This window comes from Protopterus annectens, chromosome 6.part0 (genome assembly GCF_019279795.1).
Source record: "Protopterus annectens isolate FY-2018-M chromosome 6.part0, PAN1.0, whole genome shotgun sequence".
NCBI lineage: Eukaryota > Metazoa > Chordata > Ceratodontiformes > Protopteridae > Protopterus > Protopterus annectens.
Genome location: NC_056737.1, coordinates 90814189 through 90840768, shown reverse-complemented (window position 1 = coordinate 90840768; position 26580 = coordinate 90814189). Strand labels below are relative to the sequence as shown.

Sequence of the window (26580 nt, the reverse complement as noted above, 5' to 3'; positions counted from 1 at the left end):
AGTTTCCATTTGTTCCTACACATCATTTGAGTGGAAGATTTCCAGAACAAGGACAGAATGTCCACCACCTTACCCCCCTGGTCCCCAGTCTATCAATGAAGTGGAGCATTCACAACATCAAATTCAGAGCTTGAAGACTGCTACATCCTGTCGATGGGATACAATAAGAGGAGCCTTTTGCCTGAGAGGAGGTTCCACCAAAAACTTGTTCAAAATAGAAACCCACACCTCTCTAGCCCAAATTAGCGCTACTAAAATTACAATGGCTCTGTGAAGCCTGATCTTCTGGATGAATTTCTACTGCAAGAACTTATATACCCCAATTTCTCATACCCCATGGCTTTAAGCAGGAAATAGAAAATTAATTCTACATAAATGTGTGTGAGTAAACTTTTAAATCTCAAAAACAGTAATATTATCATCGGCATTAAAGTGGCTGGCAGTAAACACCATCACAAAACAAAGACTGGACAAAAAAAACTACAAAAGCAAAAATCCAAAATGATTTTTATGCAGGAGGGTAAGTCACCCTTCCACCCCAATACCCCTGCTACTCATATACATATATTGCACAGATTAATCTAGAAATACCTGTGCATACAATGTCCAGTATATTGTTCAGTATGAATGACATTAAACAAAAGTGCAACATGGAAAAAAGATATCTATACAATTACAGGAAAAGCAGAGTATATAAAGTCATGTCACTGAGCAACTCTGTACTTAGTATAACAGGTGTGTGCATGGTACATGGGAACTGTACATTTTTTGCGGGGATGAAATTCAGGAATATCCAGACAGCTTTTGGGAATCTTCTTTTTCTCCTTGTCCTATATCCCATTCTGTCAGAAGTTCTGATGACACATCTGTGAATAAATGGTTCCAATCCCAGCTTACGTCCTCCTGACAGAGAACACAAAAAGGACAGAGTTAGCAGTAAATAAAAAAGACACCAGTTATAGTCGGCTATCAATAGTTACCGAAAACATTCCCCACCTCACGGACTTCTTGTTCAGGAGACAGGACTTTTGTAAGAAGTTTCAGATCAATTTCACCATCCTGTGGAATATAAATATGTTACAAAGTTATATAAAAAAATCTAAGAGATAGGGTCCTGGAATCTGCAGTTCAAATGAATATTCTTATTAACTGTTCTCTGCTTCCAACCACAGAATGCATAGGATAACTACTGACATGAAAATTCTAATATGCTGAAATATATCCTTACCATTCAACAATCACATTTTCAGATAACCCTGGTAGGTCAATGAAGCATCACATTTATTTATACAGCCATCCATGTATTCACTCATTTGACAGTAGGAGGAGTAGATTAATTCAAATGGACACAAGACATGAGGACAATACAAAAATTTAAACAAAGCTATTCTTACACAAAACAAGAATAAAAAATACACACTTAAAGACATTTTGAAGTTCACATACTACCTTAAGTGAAGGGTGTTACCATAAAAGTAGAAGCAACAAAATATGGCTAATGCAAAATACTTTTATCAGGTATAACTCAGGGTACACTGTGAAGGCTGAGGGATACTAGCTGAACTATTCACCAGTAATAACAAAGTAGGAGAGAGTACAAGACAAAGAATAACATAAGATAAATGAATAAAACAAGTGCTGTAAGGACAGCAACTACGTAGTTTTGAGGAAGAAGACAAGGATGGAAGAAATCCGGTTTAATGGGGTGGCAGTAAGTAGAACTTTTTTATTTATTTATTTGTTAACCGGGTTAGTCCAACTGAGCCAAAGGCTCATTTTCAGTAGAGACTCGAGGAGAAAAGCTCCAAAATAAATATAAAAAAATTACATAAATTTAAGGCTGTACAAATTACAAAATTACAAAAATTATACGCCATAAAAAAGATTACATATATTCAAGATTGTACATACAAAAATTAACAGCTGCATAGAAAGTTAATACATGATAAGATGGCATGATATGAAGAACGAAGATAGACTTGCGTAATTAACAGATCCTACGAGTGTCTAGACCAAGCAATTTAACATCCACTTTGGCATAACATTGTATTACTGAAAGCAACAGAGAGAGGCTGCATAGCATGGAAGTGTTGCTATTAACAACAACAAAAAATATATGTATACAATGAAGCAGCATTGCAGTACATAAGAGATACAGTTTTAGGGTAACATAAGGAAATTGGGGGGAGGTTAGGTAGGGTCCTGGCAAGGACAGGGACTATTGTTAGCAATGTAGTTTTTCAGTTCTCTTTTGAATCTGTTAATGTATTTGATGTTACAAATATTTGGGGGGAGTTTGTTCCAGGCTTGCAGCACTGTTCTTTTGTAAAGTAATTTGCCTGTGATTTTCATTGGTTTGTAACTGTCAAAAAGGACTTGATCAGCGCTATGAAGGGTACAAATAGAAGTATAAAGGAATACAACAGAGGAGAAAGAGGGCCAGGCAGAGGATTTATTTAGTAAAGAGTGAGTGATTTGAAGCTGGGATAGGAGCAGTAGTTGCAGGAGTTCAAGTAATTTTAGTTGTTTTAATGCAAGGCAGTGGTGGGTTTTGTATGGTTGGTTGCTGGCACATCTAGCTATTTTGTTATATGTTTGTTCAAGTTTGGTTATCAAGGTGGATTGTAGATGTGTAAGTACTGGGGAGGCATACAGAAGGCAGGGAAAGAGGAATGTCTTGTGACAGTGAAGGTTTGGAGTCGGGATAGGAATTTTTTATTTCTATATAGTAGACAGTTTTTGATGCATCTTTTTAATACATTGTTGAATGTGAAGATCAAATTTTACTTGGTCATTGATTATAGTGCTAAGGAGTTTGGTGTTTGATTCAGCTTTGATAATAGTGTTATCAAGAGATGAGATGGTCAAGGTGGATTTATGGTTGGAAAGAGATTTGGGAAGGAATAGAAGGAGTTTTTTTTTTTTTAGGGTGTTGGATGAGTTGGTTATCAGTTAGCCATTGATCTGTGGTGAGAAATGAGCTTTGAGTAATAGAATGAAGGTGAGTGATATTGTTAGAGAGGGAGATAAGAGTAGAATCACTGGTGTAATGTACAAAGGAGGAGGTGCTGCAGGATGAGTAAAGGTAGGTAGTATAGATGTTGAAAAGAAGAGGACCTAGAATAGAGCCTTGGGGGGACTCCTGTCTGGATAGGTAATAAAGAGGACCAGGTTGTTTGCCATTGAACTGATTGCAACCTATTAGCAATACAGCTGGAGAACCAGAGAACAGTGGAGTTGAACTGTAGAGGTTGAGATCAGATAGTTTAGTTAGTGGCTTAGGGTGAGAAACAGTATCAAAGCTTTTGAGAGATCTAGGAATTGACAGGACACCAGCTGTTGTTTGTCTCTTGCCTCTGCAACAGTATGAGTGAAAGACAGATGGGCAATGGAAGTACTATGATTTAGCTAAAGCCATGTTGAGTGGAGGTTAGAAGGTTTTCCTGAATTAGGTATTTGAGGAGCTGATTGTGTATGTATTTTTTGAGGATTTTAGAGAGTGGAGAGAGAATGGCTATGGCTCTGAAGATGAATCGTTGGAGTTACCTCCCTTGTGTAGTGGTATTGTGTAGAAAGATTTCTAGATGTTAGGGACTGTAGATTCTTGAATTGATCTGTTAACAAGTATAGAGATCGCGTACACTACAGAGTTAGCTGTGAGTTTAAGAGGGGAGGTAGGCTATCAGAAGAGAAGGAACATGACTTTAGTTTGAGCAGAAGATATTTCATATAAGCAGTGGGGACTGGTTTACATAGGAAGGTGGTACTGGGGGTAGTAAAAGAGCTGGGGGAGAATTTTTATTTTGGTCAGTGTGGATTAGTTTGCAGATAGATTCAGTGAAGTAAGAGTTAAGCAGTGTGGCAGTCTCCTGTGGTGTATTGTTAGGGTAGGGGTTAGGAGTAGTAGGTTCCCCAGTGCGGAACATTTTATTAATGGAGTGCCAACATTTTGAGAGGTTAGAGTGGTGGGTGGATTGGGCATCACAGTGAAATTTCTTCTTATCTTTGATGATTTGCTTTTTTGGTGAGGTTTTTAAGTTCTTTGTATTTTTGGAGTAGCACAGTGGATTTCGATTTGAGCCATTGTTTCCAGGTCTTACCTCTTTTTTTTTCATGAGGGAGTACGTATCTTTTGTGAGTCGGGGGCAAGGTTATCTTTTTTTTCTAATTTTCCTCAGTGGTGCTAAAAAGTTAAGTATATTGAGGAAAGTATGATTCAATTCTAGAACTGTGTCATTTAGGGGAAGGTGTTGGAGATTGGACCAGTCAACTGATGAGAGCCAGGAGAGGAGGAAGCACAACAAAAACAATCAGATATATTCTTTTATTTTGCTTTAAAATAAAAGGTTGGTAGGACAGGGGGGTGGATGTGTGGGACAAACAAACAGTTAAGCAGTGTAGGAAAAAAGAAAAGCTGTGGGGAGGAGGCAAAAATCTATGAGTAGCTCAACTGCAGTTCAAGTTTACTGTATGGGGGGGGAGTCGGCTCGGTGCAAGCCGTTTTAATAAAACACAAGTTGTATTAAAAAAATACCGAAAAAGTAACATATATCAGAAATAAAAGAAGTGAGTTTCTGGGTCTTAGCGACCACACTGTGAGAAGGAAGTTACTTGTAGATCAGAGGGGTCAGCAGAGAAACGTAGCATTAAGAGGTTAAATAATAAAAAATATAATTCCACTCTGGAATTATAGATAAACTAATTAAATTAGGTATAAATCCCTATGTCACAAAATGGGTTGCCAACTGGCACACGGACAAAACCTACACTGTGAAAGTAGCAGACTCCAAATCCGACTTCAGACCAGTGACAAGTGGAGTACCACAGGGTTCAGTCCTGGGTCCTCTCCTGTTTGGTATCTACTTCTCTGAAGTACAGGCTAACACAGAAGGTCTTTGGCTAATGGAGTTTGCAGATGACTGCAAACTAGGAGCCATAATCGAAACTCCTAACGATGTGGACATCCTACAAAAGGGCCTCACTGAGACAGATGCCTGGTGTCAAAGCCATGGCCTGAAGCTCAATGCCAAAAAGTGCACTGACATCCCCTTCGGTAAAAACTCTGTACCCATGAACTACCACATAGGTGGTAGTCTACTTAACACCGAAAGTATAAGAGTCCTTGAGATACTGGTGGACAGTAGTCTCTCCTTTGATAATCACATTGCCACAGTGGTCAGGAAATCCTTCTACATGGCACACCTCATCACAAAAGGTTTCTCATCCAGAAAAAAAGAGGTCATTGTTCCCCTCTACTCATCACTCATTAGACCCATTATAGAGTGCAATGCCCTTTTTGGTATGTACCTCACAAGACATCTACAACAACTGGAAAGGACACAGGAATACCTCACAAAGAGGATTACTGGCCTCAAACAGATGCCCTATGCAGACCATCTAAAAAAACTCCAGCTTTACTCTGTTGCATATCGCCTAGTCAGAGGCGATCTCTGCCTAACATACAAAGCTATGTCAAACCCAGAGCTGTTGGACATGCTCCACTTAAATAAATCCCAATCCCTCTGAGTTACATGCTGTAGGGACCTAAACCTTGTCACCACAATAAACAGAACATGCTGGAGGGATAGATTCCTGTCCCAGAGACTTCCCATACTCTGAGACTACCTATCTATGTCAAACAGAGCTCCTCATTAGCACTCTTCAAGACAAATCTTGATGATTGGATGGGAAATTCACCCCATGGGATCACTTCTGTGGCTCTGCTCGACAGGGGCAGAAGAAAATAATTTTCTTGGGTGGGGAAAGCCAGGGTACCTTTTTGGCTAGGCTTATATAGGCCCTAGGGCCAATAGCCTAGTACCTACCTATGAACCTATAAAAAGCAAGAATGTTAGGTAGGAACAGGTAAGATTAAAATAATTAGCTAAGCAGTACATTACAACTAGAAGGGAAACAACTGTTCTAGCCAAAGCAAAAATAAGCTTGGATTGGCTGGGACAGGCAAATTTACACAGGTTTATCATGTATAGCCCTGCTCAATATGGGTGGCAAGTAATATTAAGTGCTGGAAAAAGGAGTCACAAAGTTTTGAATGTGTCTGCTTAAAGGTGTACATAACTAGGCATAATTCCTTCCTATGTTCATAGCTCAGATAATTTATACTGTAGCTTTGAACACTGCTTACATTGGTGTGCTCCTTCCCCACACTAGTGTCCATGGATATTCTAAATGACCTTTTGCTGTATGTCACACTTGCTGATTTCATCCTCATGGCATGTATTTTGTCATGTCATAATGCAGAAAAGAGATGTACCAAATCCACAAGTGGTTCTGGTACATCTCTTTTTTGCATTATTTGATTATTATGACCGTACCAGATTTATTGACTAGATCTCTTTGTGTTTTGCTTTTGTCATGTCATACCATGTGTCTAAAACTGTCTAAATGGAAGCATATGTAACTAGCTGAGATGTGGCCAGCTCATTAAACACCTGGTGCTGCTCCACTGTCTGATGCTCTTCAACTCTAAATCAAGTTAAGTAGTCAAAATAAAAAGGCCCTTGGTTCATTCTCTGATCTGGGTCTCCTCAACTATTAAGCAACTCCAGGTCTCTCTGCATGGTATAAGTTGCTCTAAAGAAAAAAAAAAGGTTTTGAACTTTTAAAAACTTTTTATACATGAAGCACCAAAGACAAATGTTTCAGTCCTGACAGCAAAAGCAGTACTGGAATGCCAGTATGGAAATGAATACCAGTACTAAATTGCTTTCCTATCAGCATCTGCAGATTGTGCTCCTAACACTTTGTTACAGGGGCGGCTGCCACCTTCGCTTCACCCTATCTATGCTTCTCGTAACCAGCCAACATTAGTTAGTTAGTGAAACAAAATGTAATACAGATAATACAGTTAATGAAACTGAGCTGCAATTAATAACATGCTACAAGCAAAAATATTATATATGGTAGAATCATAGACAAAACCAGAAATATTCAGAGACAATCGGATAAAGTTTTTAAAATAATAGTAATATTAACTTGAGAAATGAGTGACGCAGTGGTGCAGTGATTAGTGTTGTCACCTCACAGTAAGAGGTTCTCAGGTTCGATTCTCGGCTGGGGTGTCTTCTGTGCAGAGTCTGCATGTCCTCACTGTGTTCGCGTGGGTTTTCTCCAGCTACTCCAGTTTCCTCCAACATTCCAAAGACATGTGTCTGGAGTACCCCCCCCCCCGGGCTTCCGCTGAAAAGGGGCTCTGTCCCATTCAGACAAATGTTAAATAAATAGTCAGAATAACAGAATGTGAATTAACATACATTTTCTGAAGAAAAAGAAGTCTGCAGTTCTAATTACTGTCAGTATTTATTATGTGCACCAGTACCTTTTCTCCCAAAATCACCAGTTTTATGAGGAACAAAGTAAACTTATGAGCCAAAATCAGGTATATCCCCAAAAATCAAGGACACTTGAGAGGTATGCAGAAAGGTTAGCCCTTCAAAATTAAACCTAACTACTAAGATTCATAGGTAACTGCTAGACTAGTTGCTCTTGCAGGCCATTTTAAGCCTAGCCAGTTTCCCTTTTTTAAGCTTAAATTAACCTATCCCTGTTGTTTAGAGATTGGCCTTACCCATACCCATGGTCAATAATTATATATTACCCCCAATGAGAAGGTCTGGAATCATACCACAGATAATCTGAGGGGACCCATGACTAGGATAAAATATCTAAGAGCTGCCTCTTTCCATTACTAATACAGGGGCAGTCCCAGGGTAAATGTATATTTCCCATCCATACATCCAAGTTGTGTTTGAATATGGACAGGGATGAACTTTATTTTATGTGGCCGGACAGTGTTCCACAGCAGCAGTTTCCTCTTTGAGATAGGCCTGTTTCTCCAAACCATTCTGTCGATGTCAGAGAACAGGTTTGTGTTTCGGCTGCCATTTGACTTGTTGATTTTAAGTAAATCCATCACTATTGGGTTGGAGGATGTCTTGTATGTAGGTCACCTCTTAGCAGTCTGTAGGATACCGAGTATAGCAACAGGGCTTTGAGTTTGTCCATGCAGAACATGTTGTTTAAGCCCTGCATCCTTTCAGTAAGGTATCTGTGTGGGAGTTCCAGTTGTTGCATGTGTCAGGACAGATGCATGACAAAGGGGGCATTATACTCAATAGTTGGCCTAATGAGGGCTGAGTAAAGGGGGATAATGACATCCCTAGATCTAGACAAAATCCTTTTGTTTATAAGCTGTGGAATATAGAAGGACTTTCTTACAACGGATACATGTTGGTCAAAAGTTAGGTCACTGTCCACCTAAGTTCCCAAATCTCGAATAAATGGGTAAATTCTTAGGGGTGTATTGTCACTTAGGAAGTTCCCTGTGGTAGAGTACTTCCCAAAGGATACGATAATACATTTTTTGGCATTCAGTTTTAGTCCATGATTTTGGCACCAGATACTTACTTGGGTCAAATCTTTCTGAAGGATGGCCAAGTTATTTGGGGATGCGATGACTGTTCCTAGCTTGCAGTCATCTGCAAACAGTTTGCCAGAGACCTTTGGTATTGACTTTTTACTTTAGAAAAGCAGATCCCAAACAGGACAAGTCCCAGCAGAGAATCTTGGGGGGGGGGGGGTCTCAACTAGCGACTGGTCTTTTTCTGGAATTGACTTCCTTTATTTTGATTTTCTGCATTATATCAGTGAGCCAGGTGGCAATCCAGCAGGTGACATGGGTTTATTCACAGTTTGTTTAGCTTTTCTAGTATGCCTGAGTTGGGAATTGTGTCAAAAGCTTTGGCCTGGTCGAAGTATGCAGTGTGTAACTTTTTGCCTTCATCCATTGCTTTGGTGATCTCTTAACAAAAAAGTCCACCAGGTTGATTAGGCACAACCTGCCCTTGATGAATTCAAACTGAGGCAGGTTCAGGTTTATAGATTCCCTATGTCCTTACTAAGTAGTTGTATGATAAGCCTTTCCATGGCTTTGCATATGAAGCTGGTCAGACTTATGGGTCTGTAATTGCCTGTATCTGCAGAAGCACTTCCCTTATGCAGGGGAGTGAGTATGGCTGCTCTCCATTCACTTGGTACAAAACCTGTATGGAGGCTGAACTAAACAGCATTATTAGGCAGGTGGTTGCTTCATGCTATTTAAGATGCATCCAGGAATATTCTCAGGCCCCATCAGTGAAATATTTTTAGCTTTTGATAGCACTTTTAGGACTTGGTCTTGTGTAACAGATGGAGGCGAGCCAGTTTCAGGTACATCCTGAGAGACAGACTGGGGGAGAGAAGGGTAAAGTTAGAACTAAACTTATTGGCCAGTAGGTTCACTATATTTTCAGCCTCAGTGTAGGTAACATCATTCACAATCAGCTCAGTGAATTGCTGCGCTGTGCTTTTGAGATTACGAACATAACTAAAACAGACCTTGTGATCCTCTTTGGCCTGTGTAGCTATTTTAACCTCAAACTTGGCTTTGGTGGATTTTATTAAGCTCCTAAGTTGTTTGATTTCTGTGACAACATTCTGGGAATTACTCTTCTCACATTCAGACAAAATTCATTTCCTTTAATTGTAAAGCTTGTTGATATTATAGTTCCACCATGTGGGCTTGTTTCTGGGGTTTGCCCTCCATTTGTTCCTAATGGTTACAGCTGCATCTGTGCAGCTGTTTACATGCTGGTATAGTGTCGTGATGTACATTTATGTGTATGCAGTGGAGTTAAATGAGGTTGGTGGTGATGTGAAGCTTTCCAATTTATCACTTAGGATAGGTAGTGTGTCTTCATTTCTAAAGGAAATACTCTGAAGCAGCATTCACAGCAAGAGTGCCTAGTTTAAGGCCTGATACTGCAGTTCCACAATTAAGGTTCTACAACAACTAGCAACAGGTTATTCTTCCCAAAAGGATTATTACAATGTTCACAAAGTTGATTTAATGCTGATGATTCAGTACAGATGAGGCCAGTATCAATTGGTACAGTCAGAAGAGGCTTGCAAGCACTACATCAACAAAGTAAATACAATGAGAACTGACAAAACGGGATCAGCAGAGATGACGTGTACTTTTTTCTTAAGTAAGAAAATATGGATTCATAGCATGGCCTAGCAAACAGTGACCACTGGGATACTTACAAACCAAGTCAACACTGAATGAGTTTTCTATCTCTTGTCAGTAACAAAACTGATGACACACCAGTCTCACAAAGCAGGTGATTATTGGAAAGCAATGATTAATTTCTGTATCTGAATAGGACTCATGCCATACCTCTCAGCTGTCCAGATTTATACCTCAAATTTTTGGTCTGTTTCTCATAAAATCTATGGTTTGCTGGCAAATCACTGAGGACTGAAGTAACTAAATAATGACATACATTTGCGTTTCAGACTTCATATTCTTCAGAAAATGCGTGCTAGAACAAATCCTAATATTCTTGCAACTTTCTAAGTTTGTAAGAGCAATATTTAAAATTTGAACCTTTGTTCCCACTATTATTTTAGGCTTTGTCCAAATTTCTAGAGCTACATGATTGAGAGGTATGGACTCAACAGATATAGTCAGTTAAGAATGAGTACTTCTTTCTCAGTCAGTCAGTGGGAATTCAACCAGGAAGTGCTGTTAATCTCTAGAAGGCCAAAATCATGTCTAGTAACATATTGGACAACATGTTTTATTTTGCATGGAGATAAAACTGTACTGTGCTGTGTTTTAATAACTGGTTAAGTCAGTGTTTTGTAATCAACTGCACGGCTCTTCAGAAGTAGGTAAGACAGAACCCCAAATTAAACTGCTGAAAACTCTTTATAACCACTGTCTTTATTTCAGTCATAAATGAGGCTTTAAATACACAGAATGTTCTGCTGCCTGGAATGTCTGGAATGCCTTGTCATCACATCTAAAGAGCTTTAAACTAAGCACATTCAAAGATGGTCTGTTACAAATACTTATCACACCTCTCAACATTTTTGCTCAAGAATTCTGGACAAAGCCAAAAATAATTGGGGGGGGGGTCAAAATTTGGAACAATTTTAACTATAATTCTAATACTCTTAAAAAGTTAACAGAACAGTAGGTTTTGAATCAACACTGTTTTCTTAGTAACCAAGAAGTGCGAAACTTATTATGTAGCATTACTGACTGACTGTAAGCTTCAGTTATTTACCAGAAAATCAAACATTTTACAAGGCACAAGACAAAAATATAAGGTAGCTCAGGGACATTCTGCAAACTTCTGGACAGCTGGCAGGTATTCTTGGCACTTCTTTAATGTCGCCTCTCATTTTTTTATACCTGCCTAAAATCTACTTTACTACTGTATAAATGAAACATATTCTTTTCCGAATGCACTTCCTGCAACTGTTATCTTAATAATATGCCTTTAACTGACCTTCTTCTTCTTGCTCTTATTTATAACTGGGTTCCACTGGGAACTATGAAATCAGACCACAGCCTTATACAACGTCAGTACACAGTGGAACTGTTGTATGTTTTGCGCATTTGTATTCAGCATTATATGTTGTCTATGCTTGTCTTGATATGTGGTGTGCTCATATGATGTTAACCTATCTGTTCTAAAATCACATGATAAATGTTAAAGTACTTATATGATCTTTGTATCCTACGATTGTATACATGAAGTTACTAGGGTATAGCACATGTGGTCTTTACTTTGGACTCACTGTAAGGCTGAAAGGGTCTATGAGGCTATTCCATACACTTGGCTCAAATGAACAAACAAATAACTAACTGAAACAATGAGGCAGTAACGTGTCTAGTTTTCTACAAGGGTAGGATATAGCTTAATGTGCAAGATGCTTGATTTTGTGACAGCTTCCTAAGAAGCTCATCCTTTACTGCATATACCTGTGACCAATATCATGGCAGTGAAATTAGTATTACATCTAATTGTCAGTGCTGAAATGTGTCAAAGTATTATAAGTCAGACTGGAACAGAAATTCAGCGTTTCAGAAAGAAAAATGTTCCTCAAGTAATTTTTGTTTAAATGTATAGAGTACTGGCACACAGAGACTATGTGACAACAAAGGTGAGGAATATTAGCTGAATAAAAGATTCTCTAAGAAGCACAGGTCAAAAGATTTCAATAGAATCCATTCCAAACACTACTTGCCAATGTAAACCTTCAGTTATAGTGGATAAAAAACACATCTTATAGCCCCAGTGATTCAGAACAGAAAGATTCCTTCATCAAGAGGGGTAAAAAAACTTCAATATGTACTAATGACATAGAAAACAACTGGCCAAAGTCATCTGCACTGATGCATTTTGTTATGAGTTTATTTTATTTGCAGTTTGTCTTAATTTTCTACATTAATATACTGAATTCTATTTGCCATTAGATGTAGTTATGCACTTTACAACTACTTTGTAGATGTTAACTAAAACTAATCTGCTGTTGGCCCCCAAGGTCTTTGGCCTAGAGGGATAAAGCCTATGTCACTTTGGTGGACCCGAGTTCTTTGGCATAGAGGGATAAAGCCCTGACTATGTCACTTTAGTGGTCCCGAGTTCATTGGTGTAGAGGGATAAAGCCCTGACTATGTCAGTGTGGTGGTCCCAAGTTCTTTGGCATAGAGGGATAAAGCCCTGACTATGTCACTTTGGTGGTCTCAAGTTCTTTGGTGTTCAGCTATGTCACAGTTTAAGTCTGAGTAGTGTCTTCTGTGCAGAAAGAGCTGGGCAAGGTAGATGGAAAATGAGTGGCAGTTGCCATCTGACCTATCCTGGTGGAAGGGGGAGGTGGCTTTGGTTGGTCACTTTGTTCCCACACAGGCAGAGGTTTGAGTGACAACAATGGTCAGTGACTAGGGGACATGGATTTGGTGGTACCAAACTAGTGATGGAAGCCCTCAATTGCACATGCTTGGGAGTGTGCATGCATAGGGTAACACACTGGAGACCCTCCTAGGGATTGGGGGTATCCACGTAAGACACCAGGTGAGGGATAGGGCCTTATGGAAGACAAAAATACCTCCCTATAGTTTTGGCTCTAAATGTTGTAGGCAATGGGTACAAAGTAGAAGTGATGATCACTTTAGGGCCCAAGTCAGGGTAATAAGCCAGACTCATTTGAAGCCAAGGGATGAGGGTGTCCTGAGAACAGTGGCAGGCCTGGTTGCAGGAAAAAGTGAGAAGAGGAGCATAAATATCCTCATAGCTGCTCCACCAAACAGTTCAAAAGAGGATCTCAAGTCAGACTGGAAAGACTGATAATCAGTAGACACCAGGCAAGAAGTATAGAAAATGCCCTGCTGGTGATACAAATGTGCATGTGCAGAAAGACAGAGTGAAGCTGTTGCTCTACTTTCTAGCTAAAAATGTCACCGCAGCAAAAAACTTCTTTCAGCACATTAGTAAAAAACAGACATACAAGTGGAGAAATATAGTTATTTTCAAAATTCTAGTTATTAATCCAATACAATGAAAACTAAATGCATATTATTATGTGATGAACTTGAAATAAATATTGACTGTTTCATGTTTGCAATTCCAGAATTACTTACTGTTTAATGTTATGTTAGTCTACATGTATTTTTCTTGTTACCTTACTGGAGGTTTTTCTCTACAGCAGTCTAGTGGAAAGGGGTCTTGTTCAGACAGAGCAACCCCATTCACGAACTGTAGTAAATAATGTGTCACAAACAGAAAATCATGGAAAACACAATATGGGTCATAAGTAAAACATTAACTTAAGAACACACACAATTTGTGGCTGATCAATGTAAATAAAGAAACAATATAGACAGTCTGTATCATTTTTAAAGTCAGACATTTCTTTCAATAAACACTACCTGGAGCTGCGAAGGGTCTGTTCCCTGATTAGCAGAAGACAGACTGGAATAAAATAACACTCTTACCACTGTCTGTGCCTCTTAAGCCAACATATTTCTTCTTTACTTAATTCATTTATTTATTTTGACATTTGTTAAGCAGGTTGGTCCTACTGAGCCTCAGCCCATTTTCAGTGGAGGCCTGGAAAGAAAAGCTCCATACAGAATACTTATCAAAGCAGAAATAACAGTTAAGTACAGAAAGCTTCAAATATAAAGCAGACCCTAATACAGAAGCAACTGTATATACCAATAAAATCTCAAATACAATACAAAGGTAAATAAATCAGGAGGCAGTGAAGTAAATGATAACATAAGATGGTTACTAAATTACATAAAATGGCAGAATACAGTATATAGTAGAACCATATTGTATGACCCATATTGTATTTTCTTCCTCTTTACTTTCATTGTAGTTTTTAAATATGTTATATATGAGCCAATCATCATCTAATGCTCTTCCAGTTAATGATGTAATGCTAACATATCTACCTGTCTGATCATTTTGTCATCAGAGTTTCATCGCTCTTATTTGGAATGCATGTTTATGTCTATTTCCTTAGTAATGCTGTGCAAAATTCATGTCTCATTGCCAAATAAACTTGCATCTTGCCACAAAACCAGTAGAAAAGTATGATGTCAAACCAAGACATAGGCAACAGCTTCAAAGGATCATAGGATATACAGGGCAAGTCAGACATGAAGCCATGTGTGTCTTGCCAATATCCAGCCTCAGGCTCTACCACCCCTTTCAAGGAAGGTGATGTCTGTGAGTCCTGGTGTAAATGTAAGGGTACCAATCAAACTGCCCCAGCTTGGTTTTAAGAATGACAGGAATACTCACTGCTTGGCATGGTGGGGGAATCTTTTTCAGGGCACAGAGAGGTACTAGGTGATAACTCTATCTTTCCACCTAGTTTTAGTTATTATTCTTGTACTGACTACACACACTGAAAAAAAAGAAAGGCAAGAATAAATAGATCCCTAAGAGTATGGTAAGTTAAGCAATTGTCACTCCTCAGGAGTCTGTATGACACTGACTACAGGGACCAAGATTCCAGTGTCTCCTGACAGCCAAGGTTTTTGAAATCAGAAACCTGTTTTTCTTAGGAATCTCTGTTTTTTTATTCATTTATTTACTTCTAATATATCTAGCCAGATACTTGTTAATTGCTGCATTATATTTAATAATAAGTCTGATGATGGCAGAAAACATAGGGAAAACAATGTCTTTTGTTTTTAGAAGAGATACCCTTGGCAAATGGTTGCCAAAATGCAGGATTTCCTAACTACTGTCACTATATAATGGACAAATGAAATGGAGCTATCAACTCATGTGTTTAGATCCCTGATCACTGATTTGTATGGTAAAGAGATGGTTTTAATGCAGTAGGATACAGAATGTTTATGCTTCCTGAAGGGAAAGATGATATATTGCTTGGTATGTAGTTTGAGCCCTTTTTTTAATGTACCAGCAATTGACCTTAGTTAGTTCATTTTGAAGGATACATGTATCCAAAGGACATTTAACAATCAAATCCAGCTTGCATTCATCAGCAAACTTTGTTAACCAAATATCACTGTTATCACTTTGGAAGTCTTTAAAATAGATGTCAAACAGAAAGGGGCAGATCACATATCTCTTTGGGACACAACTGGTCCCCTTCTCTCTCTCTCTGTCTGAGGAAGCATTACACAATTAGATTTATGTTTAAGGCTGTCATTTTACAAACAACTCCATCATACTGTAGGGTAACAGCTCTTTGGCCAGATCAAAGTAGGTAGCATGAACAAACTGTAGCATGTCTAACTTAGTCAGGTTGCGGATGTCATGATTTATGAAGTCAGTGATGATACACTCCATGGCTTTACAGCTAAGACTTTTAAGGCTGAAGTGTCTATAGTTCTTGGGGTCTACAGTGGGTCTGTCCTTATGGAACAACATCATTAAAGCAGTGCAATAGGATTCACTGTCATGACCAGTATAAAGGCTTAAGTTAAAACAGTTAGAGGTGGTGATCAATGAGTGCATATTTAACAGTGTTTATTAGACAGCTCAGCATGTTGTATGGACTCATGGATTAAGGGTTCTTCGCCTTTGAGATCACTTTAAGAACATGTCCCCAAGTGACAGCAGTGGTGGGTTGACTTGAGGTTGGTAGTTCCAGGGAAGCAATGTGCTGCAAATGTGCTAGCCAGTATGTTTGCAATGCCTTTTTGGTTTGATTGGGAAGCTCAGAGCAGAACTAAGAATTATTTCTTAGTTTTCCTGAAGAAGTGCATGTAACTAGCCTTTACTTCCCTAGCTAGTCTTAATTTGTGTGATGCTTTACCTGTGTTTTTAGTTGCTTTCAGTTTTTTCTGAGGTTTTCAATACTGTTTTGATGCTATGAGGTTCTAGTTAAGTCAGGTCAAGTTAGTTTAACTCTTTCCCTCCATTGGAGCTCTGGAAAGTTTGGACTGCAACTTTCAATGGGCAGAGCCTAAGCATTTTGACAGAATCAAATGATGTCCTCACATTTCAAACAAATGTTCATATCTCTGGAACCATAGGGGGCTACTAAAGAGGTGTAAATGGCAAACTGTTCAGCACATATTATTTTTATAGTGGCAATATTTTTTAGGTTCTAGGGTTTAAAATGGAGTTTGGAAGTCACCGTAAACACAGTAATTATTAAGTATGCAATATTTTGCAAACAACTTACAATATTTCAACAACCACTCAAGTTACACACTGTCTGCAGCATTCTGTTAATCCAAATGAAAGCTTTCATATGAGGGTAAGGAGTTCTGTCTGTGTTGCTTGGTCATTAAGATATTTAGAAAAACATGAACTGTATAACTATATAAATAAATATTACATGAACAACAATTAATATCTCTTTGCCTACACTAGACAGAGGTCAAATATCATGTCTATGCTTTAAAACAACATGACTTAATATGCTGTATATAGCATGGTTTTGGAATTATTAATGCAAATATAAACAAGAAAATTTGATGCCTAGAGGCGTCAGTAGGATTAACTGCAGAAATGCCTGTAGGAGTCACTCGGCTATAATGAGTTGAAGAGTTTCTTTCTTTCCTATATGCTTTGTTTATATTTACAGACCACCAGCATAGTTTATTTTTGAATTTACTGTCATTTGGTTTTGGAAGGGACTGCTAGGTCAATCTAAATGGGCATAAAAATCATTTGTTTAACTGGAGTCATAAACAATGTTAACTGTGGAGCTGATACGGGTAAATTTAGAGATTTTATAACACAGTTGCATGAAGTTGCCCTTTTAGAATATCATTTGTAATTGGGGAAGCTAAGGTTTTAAGGGTAATGTAAACAGAGTATGTTCAGTCTTTACAGAGCAGAGAGGGGCCAAGTTTGTGACTACTAAGTCAAGACTGTTTTTGCTTCTCATCAGCTCGAAAATAAGCTTATCCACTGTATGCAATAAAGACAATGGAAAACAGTTTCACACCTCTCTGTCTTGTTTACAGCAGCCTGAGCTCCTGACTATAAATTCCTCTGTGTCTGTGGCATGTTATGCAGGTGCAGACAACTTCCTCTGCAACTTATGGGAGAAGTTAAGCTTAAAAAAAGTGGGTGGTCATTCCCATCCTTTGATACCAAAGTGAGGAAATGGAAGTTTTATTAAGTACAAACAGGTTTCAGTTACCTACACAGTACTGGAATCATATTGTTGGAAGAAAAGCAACCTAAGAGTTGAGTCAAACTGTACAAGAACGTGAAGTTTTCCTTTAATCTAATAAGCAAGTTTTAATTGGAAAGAAGTATATAAGAGAACACTGAATGTGATGAAAAGTTTTCCTTTAGCAATAAATGTTCAGCATGACATCAGAAGCCTGCAGCTCAGGGCTATGTTCTTTTCTTATGTTTCCATGGAGACAAGCTGATTATAGAGCAATAAAAAGCCATAGCACTGGCTTCTTTGAGGCTAAAAGTTAATGTTTCTGAAACCATGAAAGTTGACTTTCACATCTGGGAGGGAAATAAAGACTAAACAAGAACAGATAGCAATTAGTGCAAGTAGGAGCACAGACAGTAACATGCTTCTTAGAATGGATAACCTTAACGTTAGGTCAAGATCATGCCTTTGGGGTGCACTTGTCTATTTGGGACAAATATTCATATCATACCTCTCAACTGTCCAGATTTTTGTATAATGCTCAGAATTTTGCCTCATATTTTTGGCCTGTTTCTCATAAAATTGTGGTTTTCAGGCAAATCACTAACAAATCACTGAGGACTGTAGTCAGACAATAATGCACTGACATTTGAGATTCAAACTTCATATCCTTCAGAAAATTCATGCTAATGCAAAACATGTTAGTCTATCAACTGTCTTAAGTGTTTGTTTTTTGTTTGAGGGTTTTTATAAAAACAAAAAGTCTTGTAAAATGTGACATAATTTCACCTGGAGAGGGCAAGAAACAGCTGTATTAAATATCAACCTTCCAAACATAAGTGGTGAAGGTAACACAAAAGCTGGAAACAGACATCTAAAAAAGCTGACATATATAATAGACAAGAATACCAACCTCTTATCACATCCATATTATCTTGGAATGTGAATGGTCTTACATGTATAGACAAAGAAAGAGCACTGAATTATATTAAGAAATGCACAGTGCAAATAGAAATACTGCAGGAGACACATTTGGAAAAACTCAGCATGTGAATTTAATAAAGAAAAGATTTCAGGATGGATATTCAGCAAAGTATGAGGGACAAAGGAAAAGAGGAGTACTTATATTAATTGTGGAAGTAAGGGGGTATTGGCAAGGGAAGAGGATTAAGCCAGCATGTATTCATATTCCATCTAAAGCTGCTATTATGGTACTTAAAAACTGAGAGAAATAATTATCTTTCTGCAGGGAATATTACTTACAGGTAGGGAATGAAAGTTGATTTAAAACAGAGAGGATGTATCTGGAGAGCATAGAAGGTAAACTATAATAAAAGAGGGTAGATATCTGAAGAAATATCTGAAAATATTTGGTATAGAAAATGTAAATTCAGTAGTAGAAACTGAGACAGAATTTACATATTATTCCCCAAAGTATAATAACTGAGCTAGACAAGAAAGAAATTACATTTCATAGGAAAGTGTACATTTAATTATTGAGAGCTTTGACATGCATCTAATAACTATTTCAGATCATGCACCAGTAGTAACTAAAATAAAAATGGAGTGTAATGAAGTAAAAATTAAACACTGGTATAGCTAGTGAGTGGAATAAAATGAATGTGGAGTTTAAAAATATGGTAGAAATAAAAGAAAAAAGGCTGGCTTACAAAACAAACCTGATTGATCATTCCTGGTTTAACAATAAATCCCTCCCTTACTTCAGACATACAAAGACCTCAGAAACCAGACCAAAAAACTAGTCATCAAAGATAAGGGAGCTTATTTTTCTTCTAACCAATGCAGCCCTCACAAAAATACAAAAAAATTCTTGACCTCCATCAACAACCTGCTCCGCCTAAGTAAACCCACTACTCTCAATCCTTTTCCACAAAACACTGCCACTGAAACTCCCACTCTCCTCAACAACTATTTCATAGAAACTATCCAAAAGCTCACACAAAATAGTACACCAACCCCTCTATCACCTCTTAACAAAACTCTTCCCAATACATTTTCTTTCCAACCAGTCCCAATTACCACTATTAAATCTCTTCTAAATAAACTTAAGCCTTGCTCCCCCTCTGCCGACCAACTACCCTCCCGCCTCCTAAAAATAGCTGCACGGTCCATCTCCTACCCTGTCACTATACTTATTAATCGTTCCATCTCTGAGGCCCTTGTCTCAGATATCTGGAAATCCTTTTATACAATCCCTCTTCACAAAGGCAGCCACTCTACTGATCTCTCTAACTTTAGACTCACTGCTATCCTGTCCCCTCTTTCTAAAATTTCAGAAAAGTGCATCCATGCTCAGTTATCAGACACCTTCTTGGCAACAATCTCCTTGCTCCTACCTAACATGGCCTTAGACCCCACCATAGCACAGCCACTACATTACTCTCCTTTACTCAAATAACAGCTGAAGCCCGTGACAATAACTTGCTCATCTCCTGTCTATTTCTTGATCTTTCAAAGGCCTTTGATACTGTCTCTCACTCTATACTTGTTACTAAACTTTCTGATCTACATCTTTCTTCCTCCTCCATCAACTGGTTCTCTAGCTACCTCTCTGGCAGGCAGCAATCTATCTCTAGGCAAACTGTCATCTCTCCATTCTTCCCTGTAAATACTGGAGTTCCCCAAGGATTGATTCTAGGCCCCCTTCTGTTCAACTTATTCACTAACAAACTTCACTCTGCTACTAACCTCTCTACACTTTTACAATATGCCAATAACTCCACCCTTATCAACTCTGCCCACAACATCCCTGCACTTTTAGCTCTCACTCAACAAACCATTGCCTCTGTCAAAACCTGGCTCTCGGATAACCAATTAATACTAAATCCAAAATAACTAAACTCCTTCTGTTCTTCAAACACTCGCGCAGCACAAACCCTCTTTCTCTATCGCCTCTCTTAATAACACCTTCATCAAACCCGAACCCCATGCCAAACTACTTGGAGTAATTATTGATGATGAACTAAAAATCAGTACTCGTTTCCAACAATGTATTAAAAAGACCCATCAGAAACTTGGACTTCTCTGCGGCAACCAGAAATTTCTGTCACCTTCTTCCAAACCTTTCCTCACTCAGTCCATTCTACTACCCTGTCTTCTCTATGCTGCCCCTCTCTCACTAATGTTCAAACTTCACTTGTCACTAAACTACAGCAAACTTATCACAAAATAGTCAGTTTTACCTCTAATATCGTTGTTTGTCTTTTCGGCTTTTAGGGGTCGCCACAGCGGAACTCTGGTCCGTTAATGATTGGCAGTAGATTTTTATGGCACTGAGTTGCCAGCCCAATGCCCAACCTTCAGGGAAGGCATGCCCATTCATGCATGTCTTTCGAACGCCACTCGACCATGGGGAGGACATGCAGATTCCACACAGAAGGCACTCCAGCTGAGAATCGAACAGGAGAACCTCTTGTTGTGAGGCAACAATGCTACCGCTGCACCACCATGGCTATTTTACCTCTTATCTCCCCTATAAATCCCACCACTGTCTCGCCCTTAAATCACTGAAATGGCCAGAATTCTCTAAACAGCTACTTCTACCCCAGAACGGTTCTGAGGAAGCTCACATATAGTGGGTGAAAGTGCTAAACAAGATATGAGCAGTGTATTGTTTTAATAATAAAAAAGATTGTTTTTTAACAGGACTTTTGTTCATTGGATCATCTGTGGTTTCAACGTTGAACTTTTGGATTACATTTGTACTTCCAGCAAACACCTCCTTGACATATATAAACCCAATAAAAATATAGCAAAGTCCCAAATACTATGCTGCTCATGATTGGAACTCACTCCCTCAAAACATAAGTAGCATACATCAAAAACACCTGTTCAAAAAAGAACTCACAATTTTTCTTCAGACTGCATGGTCCTGCCCTTGTCTAACCCCCACTTGATCTAGCCTCTTCTCTTCTCAACTTTAACTCCTTTCTCCTATTCTACTCTCTGCTTCCTTGTATTTGTCTCACACACCTTTATACCTTCCTCTCCCCTCACTTCCATATTGTATATACATTCATTTACATTTTTATTTAGAAAAAAATGAATGGTTTCTCTATTTGTATGTACTTCATGTGTGATATTCTCTAGACCTGTCAATTGTTATTTAATCTACCCTATGTACAGATATTCTCTAACTGTTGATTTTCTTATTATGTTTCATGGTGGTTTTAATTTTTTACTCTTGCTTTTATTTTTGATTCTTTATTGGAAAATTATGTAGTACTTCTGGAGCTTTTCTCCTTGGGTCTTCACTGAAAATGGACCCCTGGCTCAGTTGGACTAACCCAGTTAACAAATGTCAATAAATAAAATAAAATAAAAAAAGAGATATGGTTAAGACATAACAAGAGTTATTTTGAAGGGCTGACAAAGGTTAAAGTATTGCAGAATAAGGGGACTCTCACAGAACAAGCTAAGGCACAGCTACAAAGTGCTAAAGAGGCAATAAGGGAGTACACCTGGATAATATGCATGAGTTTAGAAAGGTTGCTGTAGAGCAACTGTTTTTTGATAATAACTCCATAGCACAAAACCTTTTAGCACAATGGCAAAAGAAAGCGGAAAGGATTGTTGCCTAACTTAGGGAGCCTATAACAAGAAAAATAACCAGTGATCCTGTAGCGATATTGGAGATATTTCAGAAATTCTATGAAAATTTGTATAAAGCAGAGAAATATGGAGATCAAGAAAGAGCACAAACAGAAATATTGATGGAAGACCTAAATATGCTGATTAAAGGTATATGATGCTCAACAATTAACAGTTAAAATAGGAAGAGATTAGATAAAAGTGGTGATATATAATCAATCTGCAGAAACACCTACAGAAAAACATGGCATTCATGTAGAAGTGTAGAAGCTAGGCGGGAAAGACACTGATAAAGACATGGAAGGTTTTAACAGTATTTTAAATGGTGGGGAGAAACCAACATCCTGGAAAATTTTCATTTGTCCTGCACACACATTATTATGTTTTTAATATGTGTATATTTGATAGTTTGTTTTTTATATTCACTATGTGGGACTTTTTGCAGTAATTTCGCATACTATGCCTTTAAAGGTTTATCTTGTGGCAATGAATTCACTAATTGTTTTCCCACACTCAGCTATTTATTAAGCAAGTGGAAGGTTAATTCATTGTTCTGATGAAGTCCTAGTAATTGTATGGACAAAAGTGCTAAGCCTATATATATATATTTTGTTATTTTTTAATAAATTCTTTAATATGTTATGGTTCCATTGCTGCTGGTTTGTTCCTGGACTGCCTGTTTGCCAAATTGGTGGTGTTTTTTTAGTATTTTGCTTGGCAGACACTTTTTGTGGTTACTGGATATGTGAGATGTCTGGTTGTACAGACTGGGAGATGATCACTGAGACAGTCAGACATTGTACCTGAGGTGGTATATTTGCTAGGGTCTGATACTACTATCCAGTCTAATAGTAAATTTGATGTTTTGCTAAAATGTGTGGGGCAATTACTTAGTTGTGTGAACCAAATAAGCTCACGCTAGATACAGAATACAGAGGAGTTAGCGTTTATGTCCAACCAACTGACACTCACATCAACTTGTAGTATTATTTCTTGTGGAATTGTTATGGATATCCAATGTAGGACATCTTCCAGTATAGCTGTATTGTAGCCAGGAGGGATGTAAGGAACAATAATACATATCTGTTTACTATTGTTTTATTTCAGGACAGTTATAAGAAACTCTGCTGAACTGAAGTTTGGTATTGGTTTGTTGTAAGGGGAAATGTGGTAGTTAAGAAATATTAAAGCAAAATTAACACCTTTTCTCTTTATACAGTCATTATGGATGATATTACAGCTGGGAGTGTAACTATGGAGTTGTTTAGGCTGGATTTAAGCAAAGTTTCAGTTACAATGTGAATATCAGACTTTTGTTGGGTAATCCAGGCATGTAGTTCAACAGTTTTATTTGTTATGGTTCTAGTATTTATGGCATCAAAAGTTAGATTACTGGGGTTGGGGGATGACCATTGTAGGGAAAAAGCATTGTGTGGAAGAGAATTGTATTGATGTTCACTGATAGTTAGGGCCAGGATTAGGGTGAATATCTCCTCCTAAAATGATTTTACTATACTGGGGAATTACTGATACTTGCTTTTTTAGAGAGTATTTTTCCACCTAATTTGACTATGGTTTGGAATGCAATTCATCAGTCTATATTTGGAATAAATGTGAGGGGTACAAACAGGTTTGATGCAATGTGTAAACAGTGTATGGAGGGAGTATGAGAGTTGGAGATGTGGTGAAACCTATTAGTAAAAATAGGATGAAAGATGGCCAAGTAACAGAACAACAGAGGATAAGCGGAGGAGTAGCATGATTAAGTAAAGGGATCTGTACATTATAGTTGGATGGTATTAGTGAAGTAAGGATCAAGAAGGAAAAAGAAGTTGCAGGGTAATAGGATATTTAGTGGTGGTGGAGTCTGAAAACTGATAGTGGGTATGTAGGAAAGAAGTATTTTCGATGAAGGAAGAGAGTTGGGTTGTTCTGGTATCTTCCTGGGAATGTAAGGAATGGGGGGATTAAAAGGTTAGAGTTTGAGAATGTAGGTAAAATAGGAAGATTTATTTGTGAAAAGTAGAAGATACAATGGAGAAAAGATAGATGCTGCTAGGGAGGAGTGTGACTGTGAATCTATATGCAGCAAAGCAGTATAAGAGGGAGAAAGGTAGTTGGGAATGGTGCTAAAAGATTAAATGGGAGTTAGGAATTAGACAAAAAGAAACAGGAATGTGTGTATGATAGTAGCAACGCTGTTTGTTGGGGGGGTTACTAAATAGGAGTCACAGTGTAATGTGTGCATAGGAAGTACAACAGTTTGATAAGAGGGGGTGGGTGGAAATTGGGGGTAGGGTAGGGCAGCATGGCAGGCTTCCATCTTCAGGTCAAATTATACCAGAGAGTAATTAGTTTATAGCCGATACAAAGCAATTAGCAGAGAGATAACAAGTAGAAAAGGTTTTCTTTCACTTCCTGAATGCAGAAATGTGTTAGCCAGGAAGACTAAGTGACACATAGAGTGTAGTCTATTTGTCTAGATAAAGGACAGTAGCCAACATAGCAAGTGGTCCTTACAGTGCAAGGACAACTCTGTCAGGAAGATGGTAAGAACTAATTTCCAACACAGGCAGACACCTATTTGACTAGATGATGTTAATACACAGCAAGGTTCTTCAAGTTAAATTGCGTACATTGCACAGAGACAAAAATATCAGCAAAATTGTTTTGAAAGTCGGCAGGTTATTGTACAAGGACCAAATTCTCAGTGAAAATATTTGGGACTTGGCACTTGTGGCAGAGCTTCAACAGCAGCAGGTTCTAATGTAGTGAACCCAGCTATTGTACAAAAACAAAATTATCAGTGAGAATGTTTGGGAGTTGGCCCTTGTGGCTAAGCTTCAGCAGTATCTGGGTCCAATGTAGTGACCCCAGGCTATTGTACAAAGAGAAACTTCTCAGTGAAAATGTTTGTGAGTTGGACCTTGCAGCAGAGCTTCAGCAGTATCTGGTTCAGATGTACTGACCTCAGGCTGTGCCCTGTGAGGAAGCTGGTGACTGAAAGAGGATAGGATTCTGTTATGGCAACTAAGGATATATAGGAGGAGACTAAACAAAAGATAATACAAAAACTGAGAAACTGGAAGCTTTTGTCTATAGATATGGATGGCAAGATGCAATCAGTAAAAATGTTTTTAGCCCCTTTAGCTTTGTACACAGATCAAGCACAGTTATATCAATCAGAAAAGAAGTTGTGCAAACCAATTAATAAAGAGTTGAAGGATTTTATCTGAGAGAGTAAGAGGTCAACAGTCAAGTGGAATAACTTGATCCTTCCAATAAAACAAGGTGGTTTAAGACTACCTGATTTGAAGGGGTATTTTAGACTATGCAGTTAAGACTCTTTTACATAACTCAAACAGAAAGCTATATAGTTCAGAGCTAAAAGGGATGATGATGATGATGGAAAAGGGGAGAAATTCAAGAAATAAGGAAAAAGTGGGATTTTGGATGCAGATCCTTAAGGATAATAACAAAAGTCATGCAGAACACTATGGATCTAGAGAATAGGGGTATGAATGGAGAGATGTAGGGTTCCAAATGGTGAGATGAAAAGTCAGCAAGCAAAGGAGAGGAGAAGTGCTGAAACTGAATTCACCCTCACGTCTTGGTGAGTACCTTCGTGAGGTGGACCCTGTTTTCACAACATCTCTCCAAGGCAACAATGATATATAGACTGTATTTATACACATATCATAGACATAAGTAGGTCAAAAATTAAAAGAGATAGCTGGGTGAACAAGACACAGGATAAAAAAGTGCCCAATCCTAGTAGTTGCACTGGTGCCAGGACTGGAAAAAAATGACAGTGTAGAATCCTCAAAATACAAAAACATTCCTACAACAGGGCCAGGCCCAGGGGGAGAATGCCCCCCTGTTGTAGAAGGAAGCAGCAGTCCACAAAAATCACAAAAACTGATAGGCCAAAGAAGAGCCATAAAGACAACAGAGTAGACTATTGAAATAAGAAAGAAATTATGTATTTTTACTATTATGCAAAAAGCCCAGAATTTCCAGACACAAGACATACAAAACTATTAAGAGAGAAATTAGAGGAAAGAAAAATACTTCCGCAAGAAAAACTGTCAGAAGCAATGAAAATTTGCATTCATTAATACAACAGATTTGTGAAAAACAGTATATAGATCAAGAAACTTTGATCTGTTTGGAAAAAGAAGCCTCTGAGTAAGTGCGAATATATAAACAATAAAACTTTTAGTTATGTACTTACCATAACTTTAGATGTTTGGGATCCATCTCGCCTACATTCAATACTGATGGGCTCGGAGCCGATCTGTCGGCTCCGACTCGGCACGCTATGCTATAGAGCGAGGCCTCTTACTGGCTGGGCTATTTCTTATCCCAGGATGCACCACCACTAATCCCCCAGATCTTGTTTGTCCGCATTCATGCACACATGCACAACTTGTTTATATAACATTGCTAGGTGTTTCAAGATGAAACAACAGGATTCGGACCTTCTGATATCCTCTGATCTCCAAG

The 26580-nt window shown here is 38.3% G+C and overlaps 1 protein-coding gene across 1 annotated transcript in view; it reads right to left on the bottom strand.

The window, feature by feature from the left end:
• Nucleotides 1-490: 490 nt before the first annotated feature.
• Nucleotides 491-26580, bottom strand: part of IFT43 (intraflagellar transport 43) — a 2700032-nt gene continuing 2673942 nt past the window's right edge. Inside the window, exons 9-10 of the mRNA XM_044073868.1 lie at nt 997-1059; nt 491-903 (exon numbers count right to left, since the gene is read on the bottom strand). Of these exons, the coding sequence (XP_043929803.1) occupies nt 784-903; nt 997-1059 (183 nt within the window). The 3' untranslated portion in view covers nt 491-783. The remainder of the gene's footprint in view (nt 904-996; nt 1060-26580) is intronic.